At 42.8% G+C, this 21,971-nt stretch overlaps 1 protein-coding gene across 1 annotated transcript in view; it reads left to right on the top strand.

Annotated features, from left to right (window-relative positions):
• Nucleotides 1-21,971, top strand: part of LOC127620626 (potassium voltage-gated channel subfamily D member 3-like) — a 152,277-nt gene that overhangs the window by 127,827 nt on the left and 2,479 nt on the right. The window contains exons 3-6 of the mRNA XM_052093809.1: nt 1,751-1,919; nt 11,781-11,879; nt 18,131-18,166; nt 18,273-18,365. Of these exons, the coding sequence (XP_051949769.1) occupies nt 1,751-1,919; nt 11,781-11,879; nt 18,131-18,166; nt 18,273-18,365 (397 nt within the window). The remainder of the gene's footprint in view (nt 1-1,750; nt 1,920-11,780; nt 11,880-18,130; nt 18,167-18,272; nt 18,366-21,971) is intronic.

The raw sequence follows: 21,971 nt of genomic DNA, 5'->3' as shown, positions 1-21,971 counted from the left end.
ATTATCTAATACACAGATTTGTGAATAAGCAAAAAACTCATTCATTCTCCTTTTATTTAAATGAGTTATTGGAAGAATTCCTCATCACCCAAAAACAGCATTTACTCCTAATGAGTCATTTTGTAAAAAAGAGGCATTTAAATTCTGATTTTAGTGTCTCTTTACCAGTGGCAGGCTGTGCATTTTAAGTCTAGGCCTTCAGTGTGATTCATGCCATTAAGAAAACACAGTTTCACAGTGAATGAGACACCCTATGCTTTTGGGCATCATACATTATGTTGCAGCTAACTAATAATACCTATTGACATTTTAAAAACACATCTCGCATGAAAGCTAAAACTTGAAATGACACTTAAAGCTCAAGCAAGCCTAATATATTTATTTGGCATGTTAGGCCAGCAGAGAAGGCCCTGAGGAATCGCCACTGCTTTTTACAAATCCTCTCCTGGCTGCCTGTTTTCTGAATGTATTTGACTGAATTGTGCCTCTCTTGCACAAAATAAATTATATGGAATTTAAAGGAATGGGAATATCCATTAATTAAATGCTCTCTGGCATTCACATGGATGGACTTGGATTAGCTCAACAGAGATAAGGTATTAGTTCTGAACATCTGTACATATGTATGCATTGTCACATAAATCATGCATAAACAGTGTATTTACTATCTGGAGTTAATGTTTAGCATCTGTTATGTCTGTTCAACCTGGTGCTTCTGTCTCATTTTCTCTTATGTTCTGTGGCTGCATTCTATTAGCATCCTGTTACTTTAGACTATAGCTTTTAAAACTAATGTCTTGAACCAGCCAATTTGCTTGAGTAGATATTTGTTCATCTGCATTCTTAGAAAGTATTTTCACTCCACACCTCCTGAATTTAGATGGCAAACCGTTACACAGGCAAAGGAAGATTGATTGTATTTTCATATTTAATTTGTTTAAATAACTATAGAATTGTATTTTAAACTTTTAAAAGTTCACATTTAACCATCTTTAATTACTTCTTTTGTCTTACCCTGCTGGATTTTTCTCCTGTTTCTTAAGAGTTTATCTGTCTTTTAAAAGGTGATGTCATTTTTTACAGAATGCTTATAATACTGGGCCACTTATGATGTGTATTTTAGGACCAATACCCAGCTATGCTCAGCTCTTTGGACAAAGACTTAGTTTGCAAACAAATGGATTTGTAGACAAATATTCTAAACAAATTTGTTGATAACAATTGACTCTGCAAACAAACTCTTTCCAAATAGAGGACTTTAAAAACGAACAGCTTTCTAAATAAAAGTTTTTCCAAACAGACAGATTTCTAAGAAAAAGTCTTTCCAATCAAACTTCTTTCCAGACAAATGGCTTTTTAAACAAATAGATATGTAAATAAAAGTGTCATCCCACACATGATCACATTCTGCTTGATTATAATTTGTTGCATTTAAAGTCTGGCACCTCTAACATCCCTATCGCACTCACATTCTTGCTTTGTTTCATTAAACAGCACTGTTAGAGTGTCATGAGGAAGTGCCAATTTGCAGTCAAACCATATGAATATTTTTAGAAAGAGTTTGTGATTATTCATTATTCTAAATGTAATAATAACACCAGATGGAATGTAATTATTATGTGGAGCTAAATTTGTGTAGGTGGGACATCGTGTATGTGCCTGGTTTTATTATTGCTACTGAGTTGTGAAACAAGAGCGAACATATTTCAGTAACAAATGTCTCTCTCTATTTCTTGCTCTTTCTCTGCAGGTATGGAGATATGGTCCCTAAGACTATAGCAGGGAAGGTCTTTGGCTCCATCTGTTCTCTAAGTGGGGTGCTGGTCATTGCTCTGCCAGTTCCTGTTATTGTTTCCAACTTCAGCCGCATTTACCATCAAAACCAGAGAGCTGACAAGCGTCGGGCTCAGAAAGTTCAGGTTAGTGGGACTGAGGGCCATTTTTTCCTCTGAATGGAGCAACACAATTTGAGAAGTGGACCATCAGTGTTTACCTCTGAGTGAAGCTCATGTTAAATTATATCACATCATTTTCCATGTTGTGCTTAAAAAAGAAACAAAGTAATGGTTCGTCCTGGAGGTAGTTTTAAAGGAGTTAAAGGGGGTTTGTGAGTAGAATCAAATGACTGGAGATGTCAGTACTCTTCAAAATAAAGTACTGTGGTGGTACCATGGTATAATGATGGTATCAGATGATAATACCAAAGTACTCTGATATTTACCATTGTGCAGAATCATTACCATATTCATGCACCATGTTATTTACATAGTACTTCAAAGAATGCCATAGTATATCTCCAAAAATACATGATTTAAAAATAAAACATGGTAGTACTGAAACTGACAGAAGCAAACTAAGAGCATTTGAATTTATATGTTACAGGTGGATGCTTGGCATAAAATGGGAAGAACACATTATTCAAAGCGACTTACAAACGAGGAATAATACATCATAAGCGATTCATCTTAAGAAGACAGTAGTACGAAAAGTGCTGCATCACAAAGTTTTAATTGCATCAGAATAATAGTAAACAGATTAGAGTGCAACAAGAATATATATATATATATGTTCAAGTGCTCTTGGAAAAGATGTGTCTTTAGCCATTTTTTTAAGTCTGCTTCATGGATGGAGTTGGGAAGTTCTTTCAGTGAAGGTACAGTGAATGTCCGGGATAGTGATTTGGTGCCTCTTTGTGTTGGTACAATGTGCCACTCATTAGCTGACCCTGGTGGGAAAGTAGCTCTGCTGGAATGATTTAATGTATGCTGGAGCAGACACAGTGAGTGTCCTGTATGCCAGTATCAGAGCCTTGAACTTGATACGTGCAGCAACCATCAGCCAGTGTAGAGAGAAAAGGAGTGTTGTTCTGGATAATTTACAGAGGCCTAATTGCACACTCTGGAAGGCTTTCAATGAGAGCATTACAGGAAGTGATTGAACAAGGAGTTGTGTTTTGAGAGGAAGGGTCTTATTTTCCTGATGTTATAGAGTAAAAATCTGCATGACTGTGTTGTCTTTGAGATGTGATCTTTGAAATTGAATTGTTTGTCAGTTGTTACCCCAAGATTTCTGACCATTTTTAAAGGTGTTATTGTGGATGAGCCCAGCTGGATGGAGATATTTAGGAAAAAAAGAGCTCACAGAAAGCAGAGGTCTGTCCAGGGTTTGAACGTTTGGCGGCAGGCGGGGGTGATGATCACACGGTGCATGCTGTGGCGCCATGCTCGTCTCGTGACTCGAGTCTGGAGCCAGTGCTGAAGCGGTCTCATATCAGCATTTTGAACGGGAGTTTGTGCAAGGCCCAGTTGAAAACTCGCAAGTCCAAGATAGGTCGTAAGCCACCGCCTTTCTTGGGTATGATGAAGTAAGGGCTGCAGAAACCCTTCTTCATCTGGGTTGGAGGGACAGGCTCTATCGCGTCTTTGAGTAAGAGAGTCGCGATTTCCACGTGCAGGGATTTTACATGTTCGCCGTGTACTGCAGTAAGGGGGGGGGGGGTGGTGCTGGCAAATTGAATTGCATAAACAAGTCGAATGGTCTTGGCCAGCCAGCGTGATGGATTGGGAAGTGAGAGCCACGTGTTCAAACTCCGAGCTAGGGGCACTAACGGGGCGGTTATTTTTTATGTACCCGGCGGGGCGGAGCAGCGGGGCGGAGCAGGTAATGTGGCGTCGGGAGGCAAGGGTGCGTCCCAAGACTCTGGTGCTGAGAGAAGGCTCGAAGCACTTACCTTGCTCCGCACACCCGGCAGGGGGCAGATTAGTGACTGAGGAGGAGGTCCCGTGGAGGCGTCCTCTGGACTCGTCAGAACCAGCCGGGGAACAGTCATGGGGCTGAAGGCGAGAGGTCTGCATCCAGTGTGCCGGGACTGTTGAGTTGTGGTGGCAGAGTGCCGTGAGAACGGCATTTGCGGGCCAGGTGACCCAGTGACAAAGGAAATAGGTCTTTTACTGAGAATGTGGGTACCGCAGCCCCGAGGGGGATTCTCCTCCCGGCCCTCCACCGGGGAACGGAGTGGTCTTCTTACCAGCTCCGGAGCGAACATCTTGGTCTCTGGGTCGGGCGTCTCGGGACTGCTTGGGAGCCTTCCGGGTCCTCGAAGGGGTCCGCCTTCCTGCAGGGCGCTCATCGCAGGGGCTGAGAGCTGGGCCCGGGTTGAGGTTGGAGCTGCACGTTTCTTAGCCGCAGGAGGACGCCCACGGCGAGCAGACAGAGCGTGGCCCATGGCGGCAGGTTTTCGGCGGGCAGGATGTGTGATATGGCCTCCGTCTGCTTCTTTAACGCAGAGAACTGCTGTGCGAATTCCTCAACGGTATCGCAGAAAAGACCAAACTGGGAGACAGGAGCGTTGAGGAAGCGTGTCTTGTCAACTTCGCGCATCTTGACCAAGTTCAGCCACAGATGACGTTCCTGAACCACGAGAGTGGCCATCGCCTGCCTGAGTGACCGAGGGCAGTTCCTGCAGCACGTCGGGATCAGGACTACCCAAGTGCAGATCTTTAAGTGCCTTGGCCTGCTGGACTTGCAGGAGGGCCATGGCATGCAGGGCGGAAGCGGCCTGTCCAGTGGCGCTGTAGGCTTTGGAGGTCAGTGAAGACATCATCCTACAGGCCTTGGAGGGGAGCACAGGGCGACCCCGCCAGGTGGCGGCATTCTCGGGGCACAGGTGGATCGCAATCGCACCTGGGGGACCGTTGTGTACTCGTGGGCCGCTCCGCCTTTGAGGGTAGTGAGAGCGGATGAGCAAGAGGCCTTGTGACAGGTGGAGAAGGGTGTCCTCCACGAACTTGTCAGCTCATCATTCACTTCCAGGAAGAAAGGGACCAGGTGGAGCGCAGCTGTGAGAGGCGCGCAGACCCAAGGAACCAATCATCCAGCCGCGAAGGCTGTGGGGAGGACGGAGGGTTACAGTCCAGCCCCACGCTGACGGCGGCCCGGGCAAGCATGTCGGACATCTGGGCATCAGCCTCAGACTGGGCATGCTGGCCCGAAGGCGGCAGCCCAGTCGAGTCATCCACGTCAGACGCCGGACTGCTCTCCGATGCAGCAGCGAGTTCATCCGGCTCGGGGGGCTCAAGAGGATAGGCAGGCTGGCTGTGAGGTGAGCCGCTGTTGCCTCTAGCCCGGACGGAAGTCAACGAGCGTGCCGGGGGGCGGGTGGTTTGCAGGGACGCACCCGGCGAAACCGAGCCCGCTGCCATCCCTAAATCGCCTCCATTGGCAGCCGCGTCGTCCTCAATCCCGTGGGAAGAAGGAGTGACGCAAGGGGTGGCTGGAGTGGCGTTCCTTCTGAGGAAGGAAAGCCACGACCGCAACATTGCCATGGTCATGTTCTCGCAGTGTGATTGCTGCCCAGACACACGAGACAGCGCCTGTGGCCGTCAGGAGCAGAGAGCACTCTACCGCATCCAGGAACTACACGGGCGGAAGGGCATCTTTATAAAGATGCGTCCTGAAAAGGACGTTCAACGCCAGCTGTGTATTTGCTCTTTTAGAGGAAATAACTCTTTTAGAGAAATAAACTCTTTTAACTGCGCTGTCGAAGCGCCCAGGGGCAAAGCTGCACTGCCGTGCAGAGAGTTCTGCCCTACTCTGACAAGTGTTTATGCTGGTTTATGCTAGTTTTTTTTTTTTTTATTAATTGCTTGCATTAACATTAACTTTGACAGCTCTACTTCAAACCTAAAGCTTTTTCCCCACATAGCTGCCTTCGCTACTCAGATGCTCAAAATGAGAGTATGGTGTCTTGGCACCAGAATTTTATAGTTCTGTATGTTTCTTTCTGCTGATATCCACCCAGCAATATCGCTACTCTTTTTTTTTCTTGCCTGATTAATAAGGTTGTTAAACTTGTTTGTTTCCAAGTGCAGGAAGGATATGAGTACTATTTCACTATCCTTTTCTGTCCTCATACAAAATAACACCTCAAGCAAACAGCCTTAATGTTAAATTAAGCCATTATCTTCTCAGTGAGGGAATGAAGGGATGACCTGTCACTCGTTTAATGGCAGCATGGTGTCAAAAGATGGAGTCTAGACTCTGAAGGAGTTCCCAGCAGGGTTACATGCCCTGTGTCTATCCATCTATCACTCCATTGCTCCATGTCTTCCAACGAAACATCTCTATATCTCTCTGCCTGAAGGTTATTTAGTTATGGTGTAATTATCTGTTAAATAACCACAGGCCTCTCAGCATTCTTTTACTGATAATTGCGAAAGTTACTGGAGATTAGTTTAATTGCAGAAAAAACTACAAAGCTACTCCTATGACACTCCATGTGTGTACTTCTATATCACTCCTATGTTTGTTTGTATGGAGAGAGAGAGAGAGAGAGAGAGAGAGAGAGAGAGAGAGCCAGCTTCTATACCCAGCGGCACATCAAGCAAGAAGTCATGGAGTTAATTTATGCAAATGAGAAATTAATGTATGCTAAGGTTAGGGTGGCTTTATAGGGCCACAGTTCTCCACAGGCAACATTCCCTGTGGCTTTAGCATTTTATTTAGTGTTCATTCACAGATTATCCAGTATGGCAGATTTTTACCCACTGTTTTTATGTGTTCCTACCATAACAGTGCCTGGTCTGCACTTTATCTCAGCTTGCATTACCCTAAACTCAGTTTTGATGTGAATTTCCACAACATTTCTGTCATGAATATTTTCTGTCCTTTCTCTGCATGGCTGCAGGGGATGCAAGTTGGTTTTCACTCCAAACTAAAGCTGCCAGATGTGACCAAACCTCTCAGTACCATCTTAAAAATGTGTTGTTCATGTGAGCATTTAAACACACTCCTAACTTCAAACTACTAAGAGACTTGCCTGAGTGCATGAACCTGCCTTGAGCCCTGAGTTAACCTCAGTCATCGAAGCAGCTGTACTTACCATCTACAGGACATTGGAGAGAGAGGGAGATAGACAGAGAGAGGGAATGATAACCAAGAGGGATGTTCATCCTAATGGCAGTCCTTCCACAAATAGCTCTCCCTTTTGAGACCTGAGGGGAGTGGTTTGTTTGTTCAGGCAGTCGGTTTTAGGAGTTGACCTTTCTCCATCTCACCTGTTGTACAGGAGCCAGAGCTCATAATCAAAAAATATGGCACGATACAGCGAGAACACTGGACCTATATTAATAAACCAAAATAATAAACTTTCAAAGTTGAAGTGTGTAATTTCTGCAACTCTAGAGTCAGGAAACGTCTTGGTTACTGTCATAACCTCCATTCCCTGATGGAGGGGATGAGACGTCGTGTCGATGTAGTGACATTAGCTTTTGAGAGGCCCAAAACACCTTAATCATTGAGAAAAGGCTAATAAGAATTGGCAAGTGGAATGTGTATGCAACTCCCCTGGATATACTGGTATAAAAGGAGCTGGAATGCCCACTCTCATTCAGGTTTTGTGCTGAGGAGCCGAGACAAGGTCCCAGCTAGTACAGTGTTGTGGAAAGAGGGACACAATGTCTCATTATCTCCATCAGGGAACGGAGGTTACGACAGTAACTGAGACATTCCCCTTCTGTCAATCACTCAACATTGTGTCGATGTAGTGACATTAGGGCAGTGTTTCCCAACCTTTTTTCTGCCACGGCACACGTTTTATGACTAAAACATTCTATGGCACACCACTATCCCACATAGGCTAACCTTCGTCAATATTTTTACTTTTCAATAACTTGTTCATGTTTTCTGTCCATCTTAGTAGCGTGTTTACGTTAATGTTCGGCTATGCAAAAAAATGTATCCGTAATTTTGACGGACAAGGCATTCACGGGTGAAGTGCCTCAAACACAACCGCGACCTCTCTGATATCCCTCCTTCTTCGAAATGCAAAAAAATCAAGCCATCGGGCCTGCAACCAGGATATTTGGGGGATTGGTAAAAGGGTTTTAGGAGAGCCACAACCTAAAATGTATCTCCTTGCCATCTCTGTTTGTTATATATTATGTATTTTTTACTCGCTGTCAAAGCTCAACGTAGACTGACGGTTGGAAGGGGTGGTTAAAAGATGTTCTGCCCAAGCTGTCAAACTGTCATCATCTTAGAAGGAATGTCATTGCAGAGGTGAATCTAATTTTCAGATTTTGATAGAAGATTATGAATATAAACTATTTTTTTCTGTGGATTAATTTGCACAGATGAATTGTTCACCACTAGACTAGTAATGTGCGCTTACAAAGTAAATATGGTCAATTCTGATTACATGCGAACTTTAACTATTGTTACAGGAATGCACATTTTAGTGTACAGAAACCACACCTTTAGTTTGAGGGCTTTGCCTCACTTCTAGGTCACTCTAGGGCTTTCCAGAAGGCCAGGCACTTAGAATATCTCAGACATGACAGCTGGATTCAATGCAGAACCGTTGAAGATAGCATCACCTTAAAGAAACTGATCAAAGTGAGGAAAGCTTCAGAAATCATCCTACAGTGGCTGATTGTGTCTCACCTCATGCACATACACTATTTTTTAGTAACTACAGAAATCCATACTCACTGGAACAGCTTATTAATAACCAGTGCAAATCTGCACAGCCAGAGAGCTAAAGAGAACAGACAGTTTCCAACATCACACAATTCTTTCATGACTGATCACTCATGATCTCATTATGCTCAAGCTTTCACAGTTGATCCAAAGGTCTGAGTTTTGTTCAAAGTTAGTCCAGGAATCAGAGTTTTTGATCAAAGTTTGTCCAGTAATTGGGGTAATTGATTCATTAGTCCAGCAGTCAATCCAGTCTGAACTCCAGAGAACAGAATGTTTGGCTGTGCTACCTCAATAGTTCCGCTGAGAAGCATATTCATGTCTAATTCAATATTAACTAAGCATCTGCATCACATACATGCACAATGCAAACACAATCATGATCTGTGCACTCTTTTGACTTAAGCAACCACCTAGCAACCACCCACTTTTTTGTGAGAAAAAAAGTGGAAGAAATGTATTAAACAAAAATACAACATTAAGTTAAGAAGCTAATTTCCACCAAATTCTCCGTGTCCCTCCTGCATTAAAATGTATTACATAAAATTAAAATGTAACATACAAGTATGTGACTCTCTGTATATTAATAATTATTATTTTAATGTCTTTGCAATGTACACATCACAAAGTATGTACAGTAAAAACAATCATATGTACAGTATACATGTTATTATAGGCCAGGCTTCAAATGCAAACTCAGTTTTATACAATATGTAACAGGGGGTCCTACTTCGTCTCTATATCAACGAAGGGGCTTTTGGCCTAAAAAAGGTTGAAGACCCCTAATTTAAAGGGATAGTTCTCCCAAAATGAAAATTCTCATCATTTACTCACCCTCTTGCCATCCCAGATGTACATGGCTTTCTGTCTTCTGCAAAACACAAATGAAGATTTTTAGAAGAATATCTCAGCTGTTTAGGTCCCTAAAACGCAAGTGGACAGAACTTTGAATCTCTAAAAACATAAAGGCAGCATAAAAGTCATCCATCTGACTTTAGTGGTTAAATCTATATCTTAAAAAGTTATAAGATAGGTGTGGGTGAGAAACAGGTCAATATTTAAGACTTTTAACTATAAATCGCCACTTCTCAAAGTGAAAGTGGTAGTGGAGATTTATAGTAAAAAGGCATTTAAATATTTATCTATTTCTCACCCAAAGCGATTGAATCGCTTCAGAAGACATATTCAACCACTAGATTCATATGGATCTCTTTTATGCAACCTTTGTGTGCTTTTTGTAGCTTCAAAGTTCTTGTCACCATTCACTTGCATTGAATGAACCTACAGAGCTGCAGTATTTTCTAAAAATCTTTGTTTGTGTTCAGCAGAAGAAAGAAAGTCATACACATCTGATATGGCATGAGGGTGAGTAAATGATGAGAGAATTTTTTTTTCTTTGGTGAACTATACTTTTAAACCGGCAGGACACTTTTCTACTCAACAGGAATCTGATCTTGTTGGTCTAAACCATGAAACAATACTTGAGCACAAAATATAATGAAAATTTCCATTGATTGTGTTGCTGGATAGAGATGGAAGGTATAAGGCATGTCACACTAGGCTTTATGAAACTGTGTTTGTAATTAAAGTGTAATATGTGGATTTGATGATTTGTTCAGTATCTGATCTCAGCATAGTACAGTTTCGTGTTATCCTAGTGTTGAGCGACGGTTTTCCACAGTGATATTGTGTCACATTGATAAAGAACCTGTGCCCATGGTTTGATCCCCAGGAAAAATGCTTCACATTTTTTTCCCATGATAGTAGAAAATTGTTGCAACAATTGTTGGAAACACAAATGGTCTCAGAGGCCCAAACTGATTACATTATGTGATGACAATCTCCTGTGTAAAGAGCAGAGTTTGCACTCCTCACACCCACAGGGTGTGTGTGTGTGTGTGTGTGTGTGTGTGTGTGTGTGTGTGTGTGTGTGTGTGTGTGTGTGTGTGTGTGTGTGTGTGTGTGTGTGTGTGTGTGTGTGTGTGTGTGTGAGTTGTAATGATGGTGTGTTCTTTCAATCTGTGTTCAAGTGTGTGTGAGAAATTAATGAACATCAGAATACTGGTTTGATCTCTGCGAGGTCTCTGATGCAATGAGACACAATTTGTTCCTCTTCAATAATTTAAACACAAACACACACATGCACATAACACTCATTGGCGTTGAATCTAGTTGTACATCCACATCAGGGAAAGAGCAGCCGATTGGCCTAGATCAGCTTTGGGGAGTGAGTCTGTAACCCTTTTCAGAGTTGTATTAAGGAGTGAGGTTATTCACAACGCATTGTGACAATGGGAGTGCAAAACAGTGTTTTTATCCCCTGAGTGACTTGCTGCTCTCTATGTGAAGGTGAACTCTAGCACTTAGCTGTGCGATTAGCAGTCCAGACCATGAACACTTCCTGAGTGTGTGTCAAAGTGATAAGTACTCTTTAGGATAAACACCTACACAGTCCTATTACACACCTCACAGGGGGCCCACACAAACATTTCCTTGTGTGTGAGAGAATGGATGAAAACACAGCTAGACCACATCAAATTACTAACACACAAATACTTAAGAGATCAGGCAGAATGTCTGGAATGGTACTTTCCATAACAAATGCTCACATTTTTCAGAACTCAAAAAGATTAATGTGTTGGCAATGTAAACCTTTTTAATCATGTCAATACAGCTTCTTGAATCTTGAGGGAAAGTAAAAAGGAAGAATCAGTTCTCTATTAGAAGTCGAGCGAATGTGAGCACAAATCAGAAAATTTCACGCCTCTGGATCTGTGAAGATTATAATACTCATCAGTTCATTCATTGTAAATATTAAAATTTTATGTTCCTCTGAGGATTTCACTGGTGGTTTCCACTCATCATCCATGCTGTGCCTAAAAAATGACATAGACGGAGGGAACTTGAACCGCTGCTCTGACTGTGATTTATCGCTACACAGCTGTGCTTGATGCAATTCTGCGTTACACAGACGTTTAATCTAATTAACCATTACTCAGCTGTGTTTCCATAATTTACCATTCTTTTACATTTCATAGAGCAAGCGAGCAACTACTCTATGCACAGATTGGCTTCTTAGCTGTCAGAGTAGTCCTGATTTGTTTAGTAGTTTCTGAAGGCTCTTGCATTTTTCATTGCCTCATGATGGACAGCAATCCATGTGAAAATCCATTTTGTTTCCTCAAGTATTTAAAACTAATTTACTCTTTCAACAGAGACCGGATTGAAACTAAAGACCTTTGTAATGGAAAAGCACTGGTAGACTGAATTGTAACTTGCTCTGTGTATGTATGTGTTGACAGAAAGCCCGACTGGCCCGAATGAGAATTTCCAAGAGTGGCAGCTCTACCGCCTTCCTGCATAGCAAACGAAATGGACTCAACCAATCACTGGAGCTAACGGTGAGATACCCACATATATACACACACATTCATATACACGTTGTCATTTGCAAATACAGAAATTTTTTCAGATGTTGTTCTTTGTTTGCATTCTTGTGACTCCTTTTTTTCATTAGGCAAACATTATGCATAAATGTGAATATTCTAGCATGCAGAATTTTAAGTGCTGAGGTGAAAGTGTCAGTTCAATGCTAAGAGACCCATGAGGAGTGGGTGAGGTTCAGCACTTAAGAGTGATTATGAGATTCTCATGTTTGCATATTTGCACAAACATTAGCTCAATTAACCAGTGTTGTATAAAGTATCCATTTGTCATACTTGAGTAAAAGTAAAGATACCTTCATGGAAATTGACAAGAGTAAAAGTTAAAGTAGCTCATAAGAAAATTACTTAATACTAAAAGTATTAAAGTAACTGATATTAAATTTACTTAAGTGTCAAAATTACAAGTAAAGTGCATAAATTACGGAACAGTTCATTAAACCAATGGCAACTTATTTGATTGGTTGTGCTCATCATTTACTCAGCCTCATGCCATCTCAGATGTGCATGACTTTCTTTCATCTGCAGAACACATTTTTACAGATTTTTAGAAGAATATTTCAGCTCTATTGGTCAATTCAGTGGAAGTAAATGGTGGCCAGACATTTCAAGCTCAAAAAGCACAAATGTAAAAGATTAGACTCAAATGATTCATTCAAGAATTCACACATCACTATCACCGATCTCCATGTACTTTTGAACGTACAGCTGTTATTGTTTTTGCGGTGTTCAGTCACAGAAGTAACAAAAGTGTCTGGAGAAATTTATTGGAGTAAAAGTATCCATTGTCTCTTCAAAATGTAGTGAAGTGGAAGTAAAAGTCCAAAGAAATATTTATACTCAAGTAAAGTAAAAAAACTGTACTTAAGTACAGTAACAAAGTATTTGTATTTCGTTACTATACACCTCTGCAATTAAAACAATAACATCTAATTTATTATGACAGAGCAGCAAACTGATGTGAAAATGTCTTAATGTGTTGCTAAACCCCTATTACTGAGTAAGATGTGAGCATATGTGTGCAAAAGAGATCTGGTCTTTATTACTGCAGTTGTTTGAAGCTTCTTCTTCCTGGAAGAACAGTACAGTTTCTCTGAATGTGTGAAATGTATATGAGGTATGATGAACATGCTGAGAGTGAACAGAGAGTTCAAAGATGCATCGCAGTCCACTTCACAAACTGCAAACCACTTTCATAGAACATTCTCCAGAGTAAGAGATGAGAACTTGACAATACTACAAATCTAGATAACTATCAAATATCTATGTTCCTTGAACTTACTTTCCTTAATAATCCATAGACTTAGCTGTGAAGATTTTAGCTGTTAATAGCTCAAAACATTGAGTACAAAATTGAGGCGATGGGGAATACCCATAACGCCTTTCGCTTGATTTATTTTATTATGTTGCATGGTCAAAGGGAACATATGGGGGCATTTAAGTAAATAATTATTTTATAGTATTATTTATGTTGTTTTATTGCAAATAATTGTTTCGTGTGATGTCACTGTGTTCCCTTTGGATGTCTATGCTTTTCTGAGGATATATACGTTTAATTAATGACTGACCTAAAATCTGTAAAAATCTTCTTTATTTAAGCTTTTTAATAGTATGACCTAAAACTGAGTCTATTCAATTAAAATTATTAAGTAGAAACAACAACATTTAAATTGCAAATCTGAGTTAAGTGTACTGTCATCTAGTTACCTTAACTTAAATAGTTAAGTTCATTCTAGATGGTCAACAAGTTAAGTGAACTTATTTACACAAGCTTTGGAGATGCCATTACTCAATCCAATTGAGGGAATGAGTTTACTTAATCAGTTGAAACATGCACTACAGCTGCTCAGAAAAAGAGTACTCAGAGTGTGTTATTATAAAGTGCATAATTTTGCTCCTGCTACATTTCTATCAATATTTTTCCTTTTATTTCGGTCTCTCTTTCTCTCCTCCCACACATCACTCACTTACTCGCTCATGTTATTTTACTGCTTGCTTCATATTAAGACATAAAAATGTGGAACAGTGTATCTAAGGTCAGCTGGAGGGCCCAGTGTTAGAGCAAATGTTCACTGGCAAAGCTCTGCAGTAAAAAAGACAGATAAATTGAGTTCCCCTTCTGTCGCTCTCTCGATGTTGTGTCAGAGAAGCGACACTAGGGGTCTCTCTTGAGCGCTGAAATATGGCCAATGAGAAGTTGGCAGACAGTATTTGCATACCCCGCCCCTGGACATACGGGTATTTAGGCAGGCAAATATGGGAGTTCATTCCGAAAATTTCGTCGATGGTCGTGCATGCAGTCTGCTGCGAGTCAGACACCAGTTCCTGTTTATTCCTCTGACGCTCTGCATGCTGTTGGATTGACGGCGCATAACAGCGGCTTTCTCCTTCCTTTCACGGCTGTGCATTGTTGCCCCTGGGCACGTCGACAGCGCAGACAACTTGAAAGAGTTATTCTATAAAGAGTGATTTTATTTAAAAGAGTAATTTCCTCTAAAAAGAGCAAAACACAGCGGCGTTGAATGTCCTTTTCAGGACACGTCTTTTTAAAGATGTTTTTCCGCCCCTGTGTAGTTTCTGGATGCGGTTGATTTCTCCCCACCTCTGACGGTCATAAAAACTGCCTCGCGTACCTGGGTTGCGATCACACGCAGGCAGCGTTTTTATGAATGGTTTATGTTTTCAGTACGAGAACATAGCCATGACAGCATTGCGGTCGCGGCTTTCTTTTGTAATGAGAGAAAGCCACTTCAGCCGCCCCCCGCGCCTCGTCTCCTTCCTACGGGATTGGGGCAGGTGCCACGGGCGATGAAGACGATTTGGGGAGAATAACGGGACGTTTTTCGGCGGGTAAATCCCCTCGAAACCTCCCGCCTCCCCGGCACGCTTGCTTGCTTCCCACGAGCTCGGAATGAGGGGGAATCCCGAGCTCGTGGGAAACCTCCCCCCCTGGCGGGCGCGCGGAGCAAGGTAAGTGCTTTGAGTTTGTTCTCAGCACCAAAGCCTCGGGATGCACCCTGCCTCCCGACGCCACACTACCTGCTCCGCCCCGCCGGGTACATCCAAAATACTCGTCCCCTTGGTGCCCCTAGCTCGGAGTTTAGAGTCATGGCTTTCACTGCCCAACCCATCACGCTGGCTGCACCGGACCATTCGACTTGGTTACGCAATTCAGTTTGCCAGGCCCCGGCCCCCCTTTTGCCAGGCCCCGGCCCCATCTGTTTTTCCGCAGTAAAGGGCGAACATGCCAATTCCCTGTGCACGGAAATCACCACTCTTTTACTCAAAGATGCAATAGAGCCTGTCTCTCCAAAAGAAATGAAGAAGGGTCTCTACAGCCCTTACTTCATTGTACCCAAGAAAGGCGGCGGCTTACGACCGATCTTGGACCTGCCAGTTTTCAACCGGGCTCTGCTCAAACTCCCATTCAAAATGTTCACGCAGGAACAGATTCTGACTTGCATCCGGCATCTAGATTGGTTCGCAGCGGTAGACCTGAAGGCCGTGTATTTTCACATCTCGATTCTGCCGTGACACCGACCCTTCTTACAGTCCCCCCCTTCGGCCTGTCTCTGTCCCCTCGCGTCTTCACGAAAGTCGCAGAGGCAACCCTTGCCCTGCTCCGAGAAGCCAGCATCCGCATACTCCACTACCTGGACGACTGGCTCATCCTGGCCCCCTCACGAGAGTTACTATGCACACACAGAGACCAGGTGCTCAGGCACCTCAGCCGTTTGGGACTTCAGGTTAACTGGGAAAAGAGCAAGCTTGCCCCGGTTCAGAGCATCTCTTTTCTCGGCATGGAGTTAGACTCAGTCTCAATGTCAGCATGTCTCACCAACGAGCATGCACAGTCGGTGCTGAAATGCCTCGCTTCCTTCAAGCCAGGCACTATGGTCCCTTTAAAACTTTTCCAAAGGCTCCTGGGGTATATGGCATCCTTCGCGGCGGTCCCGCTGCTGGGGTTGATGCATATGAGACCACTTCAGCACTGGCTTCAGACTCGAGTCCCGAGACGAGCATGGCGCCGCGGCACGCACCGTGCGATGATCACCACCGCCTGCCGCCAAACACTCAAACCCTGGACAGACCTCTGCTTTCTGCGGGCAGGAATTCCCTTGCAGCAGGTGTCCCGATGCGTCCTGGTCACGACCGACGCCTCCAGATCGGGTTGGGGCACCGTTTGCAATGGGCACGCAGCCGCGGGGCATTGGAAACTGCCTAGAGTTGCTAACTGTTTTCTTTGCCCTGAGGAGGTTTCTCCCCTTAGTTCAGGATAAACATGTCCTGGTCAGGTCAGACAGCACCGCAGTGGTGGCGTACATAAATCGCCAAGGCAGAGTACGCTCCCACCACATGTCACAACTCGCCCGTCGTCTCCTCCTTTGGAGCCAGCAGCAGCAGTACGCCCGAACGGAGGCTCCCCTCGGGGCAGATGCATTGGCACACAGCTGGCCCACGGGGCTGCACAAGTATGCATTCCCCCCAGTGAGCCTTCCTGCACAGGTGCTGTGCAAGGTCAGGGAGGACGAGGGGCATGTCACCTTAGTGGCCCCCTATTGGCCCACTCGGACTTGGTTCTCGGATCTCCTGCTTCTCACGACAGCCCTTCCCTGGAGAATTCCCCTGAGGAAGGACCATCTTTCTCAGGGACGGGGCACGCTCTGGCATCCACACCCAGACCTCTGGAACCTCCACGTCTGGCCCTTGGACGGGACGCGGAAGAGCTAGCCGGTCTACCATCGACCGTCGTAGACACAATCAACCAAGCCAGAGCCCCTTCTACCAGGCATCCTTACGCCCTAAAGTGGCGCTTGTTCGTATATTGGTGTTCTTCCCGAGCTGAAGACCCACAGAGGTGCACAGTTAGGTCAGTGCTTTTGTTCCTACAGAAGAGGCTGGAGGGGAGGCTGTCCCCTTCCACCTGCAAGGTGTATGTCGCCGCCATCGCGGCTCACCACGATACGGCAAGTCTCTGGGTAAGCATGACTTAATTATTAGGTTCCTAAGAGGTGCCCAGAGGCTAAATCCCTCCCGGCCAAGCCTGTTCTCCACCTGGGATCTCTCAGTGGTCCTCACGGGCCTCCAGAGACCCCCCTTCGAGCCGCTAGACTCAGCTGGACTCAGGGCCCTCTCTCTCAAAATGGCCCTGCTGATCGCGCTCGCCTCCATCAAGAGGGTCGGGGACCTGCAAGCATTCTCTGTCAGCGACACTTGCCTGGAGTTCGGTCTGGCAGACACATACGTGATCCTAAGACCGCGACCGGGCTACGTGCCTAAGGTTCCTACCACGCCCTTCAGAAGATCAGGTAGTGAGCCTGCAAGTGCTGCCCCGGGAGGAGGCAGACCCAGTCCTTTCATTGCTGTGTTCAGTACGTGCTTTGCGTATCTATTTGGACTGCACGCAGAGCTCTAGGCGTTCTGAGCAGCTCTTTGTCTGCTTCGGGGGACAGCAGAAAGGGAACGCTGTCTCCAAACAGAGGCTCGCCCACTGGGTTGTTGACGCCATTTCATTGGCTTATCACACTCGGGCCGTGCCCCCCCCTTGCGGGTTCGAGCGCACTCAACCAGAAGTGTTGCGTCCTCGTGGGCACTGGCCAAGGGCACCTCCCTGGCAGGCATCTGTAGAGCAGCAGGGTGGGCAACACCCAATACCTCCGCAAGATTTTACAATGTCCGGGTTGAGTCTCTTACAATCTTCGTGTTTTCTCAGGTCCGAGCCCGTAGAAGTCGGTAACACGCTGACGAACTGTCCGGGTGAATTGCTTTTGCCTAGCGCCCTTTCCCTCAGCCGAGGTAAAATAGTGCGCCTTCTTTCCCATGAGATCCCACCTCTCGGATCCCTGGTTGATTCCTCCCTAGCCCTCATGGGTCCATAAGTCAGAGGCATATTTCAGAGGCATATTTCGGTGCTCAAGAGAGACCCCTAGTGTCGCTTCTCCAACACAACGCCTCGTTCCCTCCATCGGGGAACGGAGGTTACATACGTAACCTAGATGTTTTAGAGATTGTACCAAAGGATTTGTGAAACAGAATAAAGTGGAACCACTCTGATTCACTCAGTTTAGTCTGCTGAGGCACCTCAATTGAAAAGTCCTTAATTTCTCACAAGTTATGGATGATATATTGTGCTGCTCTGTTATGGATGAAATTCCTTCCAAAAGCAGTAAACCACTTTCCATGTCTCTCCCTCCCACCCCATACAACAGCAGCTCCCCTATTACAAGATGAAACTTTCACCACAGGTACTGAGCCAAAAGCACACACCTGCAACCTCTTTCCACTTCATTATTCTTATGTTGTGTTATGGGTGATAAAAATTATTTGGATGTCTTTTTGTGTATTCTGCAGGGCTCCATAGAGGAAGACCAGCAAATGAAAAAGACCACGTCTTTTCTGGAAAGTCAACACCACCATCTTCTTCACTGCCTAGAGAAGACCACGGTCAGTCAAAAACACTCAATCTCTCTCACATTAAAGGTAAAATGAAACATTTATTTTCTTAAAGGGGTCAATATATATATATATTTTATAAATATATTTATTAACTCAATTTGAAGAAAGAACAAGCTCCACAACATTATAAACCAACATTTCAGGAGTTACACATAAGGTATATCCAAACATTGCACGTGAACAGTGTTGGAGGTAACGTGATAAAAGTAATGCGTGTAATGTAATCAGATAACTTTTTCAAGTAACGCAATATTTTTTATTTTAGACCATAATATCTGAGTTACTTTTTAAATAAAGTAACACATTGCTTTTGTACACATCTAATGTCCCTGTATAGCGAGAAATAGGGAGTAAAATATGCAAACTTCGGGGAGGAAATGTAGTGCATGATTGGCATTGTTGGTCTATAGTCAGGATTGGGTGGGTTACTTTTGAAATGTATTCCACTACAGATTACAGAATACATGCTGTAAAATGTAATTTGTAACGTATTTCATTAGATTACTACATTAGATTTTTTTTTCACTTGTTTTAACAATAAAGTAAGACAAAATACACATGTTAAAAATAAATTTCTGAAAAACCTAAATGTCTTATGCAGTGTTTTTTCTAAAACAAGATCAATCTAATTGATCTGGTTTTAAGGATTTTTAGATATTTTTACTGGAAACAATGAGATTTTTGACCTAATATCAAAGGTCTTACTAGAAAAAAGAAATTCTGATCTAATGTGAATTTTATTTATTAAAAAAATATGATCGTACCTGGTAACGTGCATGTAAAATGGCTAGAAATAGCATTTTAGCTTAGCGTAAAGCTGACAATTTACACAAGGTTTATTACTATTTCTTCTGCTCCAAACTTACTTCAAACTAACTTCTCTGTCTGCTTGTATGAATGTAACACATCATAAGAAAGTGTTTCACCGCTGTTCAAATGCACTTTGGATCATATAATTTATATGTATAAATGTTTTCCATCTGAAAAGACTAAATATTAAATGAAACAAATGACAACAAAATGCAAAGTAATCTCTTCAGTAATCAAAATACATGTTATATGTTATATGTTACATGTATTCTATTATTTATTAAAACTAACTTTTTAGATAATTCAATTGTTTAAGGAGTAACAAAATATTCTAACGAGTTACTTTTAAAAGTAATGTTAACACGCACACCCTGTCTAGTACATTGGACGCGAGAGTTTCGGCGTGTCAAAAGCAATAGAATCCATTATAATCAATGATGCTGTCTACCATGGAAGCATCCTTTGTAGCGTGGTGTATTGTGCCGACAGTAAACAGATGTCCACTTCCATTTTGTGTTGCACGCACTGAAGCTAAAACTGCTAACATCACAAACTGTTTAGAAAGTTTGTGTCGATGCGCCGATGTAGACAGCCTCAAGCCGTTGTGTCGCGTTGCATCAACGGACGTGCCCAATGTAAACAGGGTATCAGCACCATAAACTATCATACATTCATGACATTTTAAATAATCATGAATGGTACTGTTTACTTAGTGTTTTGTATCGAGTCCAAGTGTTTTTATCTGCCCCATCCTTCAATAACATTTCCTTAGCAAAGCTTGAATCGTATTATGACTGTTTCACAAGCAATTCACATTGATATGAGCCAAAAAACATTCCATCCACATACAGGTGAAACTCGAAAAATTTGAATATCGTGCAAAAGTTCATTAATTTCAGTAATTCAACTTAAAAGGTGAAACTAATATATTATATAGACTCATTACAAGCAAAGTAAGATATTTCAAGCCTTTATTTGATATAATTTTGATGATTATGGCTTACAGCTTATGAAAACCCCAAATTCAGAATCTCAGAAAATTAGAATATTGTGAAAAGGTTCAGTATTGTAGGCTCAAAGTGTCACACTCTAATCAGCTAAACACCTGCAAAGGGTTCCTGAGCCTTTAAATGGTCTCTCAGTCTGGTTCAGTTGAATTCACAATCATGGGGAAGACTGCTGACCTGACAATTGTGCAGAAAACCATCATTGACACCCTCCACAAGGAGGGAAAGCCTCAAAAGGTAATTGCAAAAGAAGTTGGATGTTCTCAAAGTGCTGTATCAAAGTCTATATAATATATTAGTTTCACCTTTTAAGTTGAATTACTGAAATGAATGATCTTTTGCACGATATTCAAATTTTTCGAGTTTCACCTGTAGTTTCCAGTATCATCCTGCACTGAAATGCACATTGCCGGAAACGCATCTAACTCTACATGACGTCCATCCAGCGCATGTTTTCTTACACCAACAATTAAAAATTGCACAGATGGATGAAAGAATGTGTCCATAACGCGTCTGTGCTCAAAATGTGTATCAAGTACCATGTCTTTTAAAAGCAGTCTGAGATATGTATCAAGCGGTCAAAGATGTCTTTCTGTGCATGTTTAAACACAAAAATTATTAAAAAATAGCCCAGATGGGTCCCCTTTGGTGTTCAGGAATAGTGAGGCCAAAGTAGGCCTATGTCCTGCAGTCTCTCTCTCTGAGTTCAAACTGAATCATCAGTGGGCGGGGCCACAGGTTTATATATGTAATGTAGGCATGAATATTTTTTAGCTGTAGAGGCGGTCATGAATTAATGTACCCCAAGTGACGTAGGGTAGTCACGGAAGTAGAGAATGAAGCATTTTTGCAGCTTGGTTTCAATAAATGCATTTATTGCAGATTTGAGTTCTGAAATTTACAGTATGTTTTTATAGTAGAATGACCTCTTATATGTCAAAATATCAAGGAAAATTTGAAGGGGATTTTCTCCCCTTTTTCTCCCAATTTGGAATGTCCAATTCCCATCCAATTCCCAGTGTGCTCTAAGTCCTCATGGTGGCATAGTGACTCGCCTCAATCCGGGTGGCGGAGGATGAATCTGAGACCATCAACATATGCATCTTATCACGTGGCTTGTTGAGCGCATTACCACGGAGACATAGCACGTGTGGAGGCCCATGCCATCCACCGTGGTATCTACCCACAACTCACTACGCACCCCACCGAGAGCGAACCACATTATAGTGATCACGAGGAGGTTACCTCATCTGACTCTACCCTCCCTAGCAACCGGACCAATTTGGTTGCTTAGGAGACCCGGCTGGAGTCAGCACAACCTATAAAAGCTTTTTATTGTTTTTACCCCTAAATCGTTCCAATCAAATTTTGACTGACAAAATCTAAATAATTTCTTGCTGAATATAATTTTTGAGAAGATAAATGCATTGCGAAGGCATTGTTTTATTTTATTTTATGTTGTCTAAAATTGACACATTAACATGCACGTACAGACTTAGAAGCTAAAGGGAAAATTTTTAATGGGTTAAAGGTCTTCCCAAGAATTTAAAATATTTGTCATAATTTACTCACTTGAATGTAATTCCAAACCCTTTTGATTTTCTTCCATGGAAGAAATAAGTAGATGTGAGGCAGAAATTGTTAGCCTCAGTCACCATTCAGTTTTATTGTATGGAAAACAGATGCAATGAAAGTGAATTGTGACTGAGGCTTGTATTCTGCTTCACATATCTTTTTTTACATTGAAGAAAGTCATATGGGTTTGGAACAACATGCA

Source organism: Xyrauchen texanus, chromosome 27 (genome assembly GCF_025860055.1).
Source record: "Xyrauchen texanus isolate HMW12.3.18 chromosome 27, RBS_HiC_50CHRs, whole genome shotgun sequence".
NCBI classification, from domain to species: domain Eukaryota; kingdom Metazoa; phylum Chordata; class Actinopteri; order Cypriniformes; family Catostomidae; genus Xyrauchen; species Xyrauchen texanus.
Note: the sequence above shows the minus strand (reverse complement) of the source record. Positions and strands in the feature narration are given on the sequence as shown.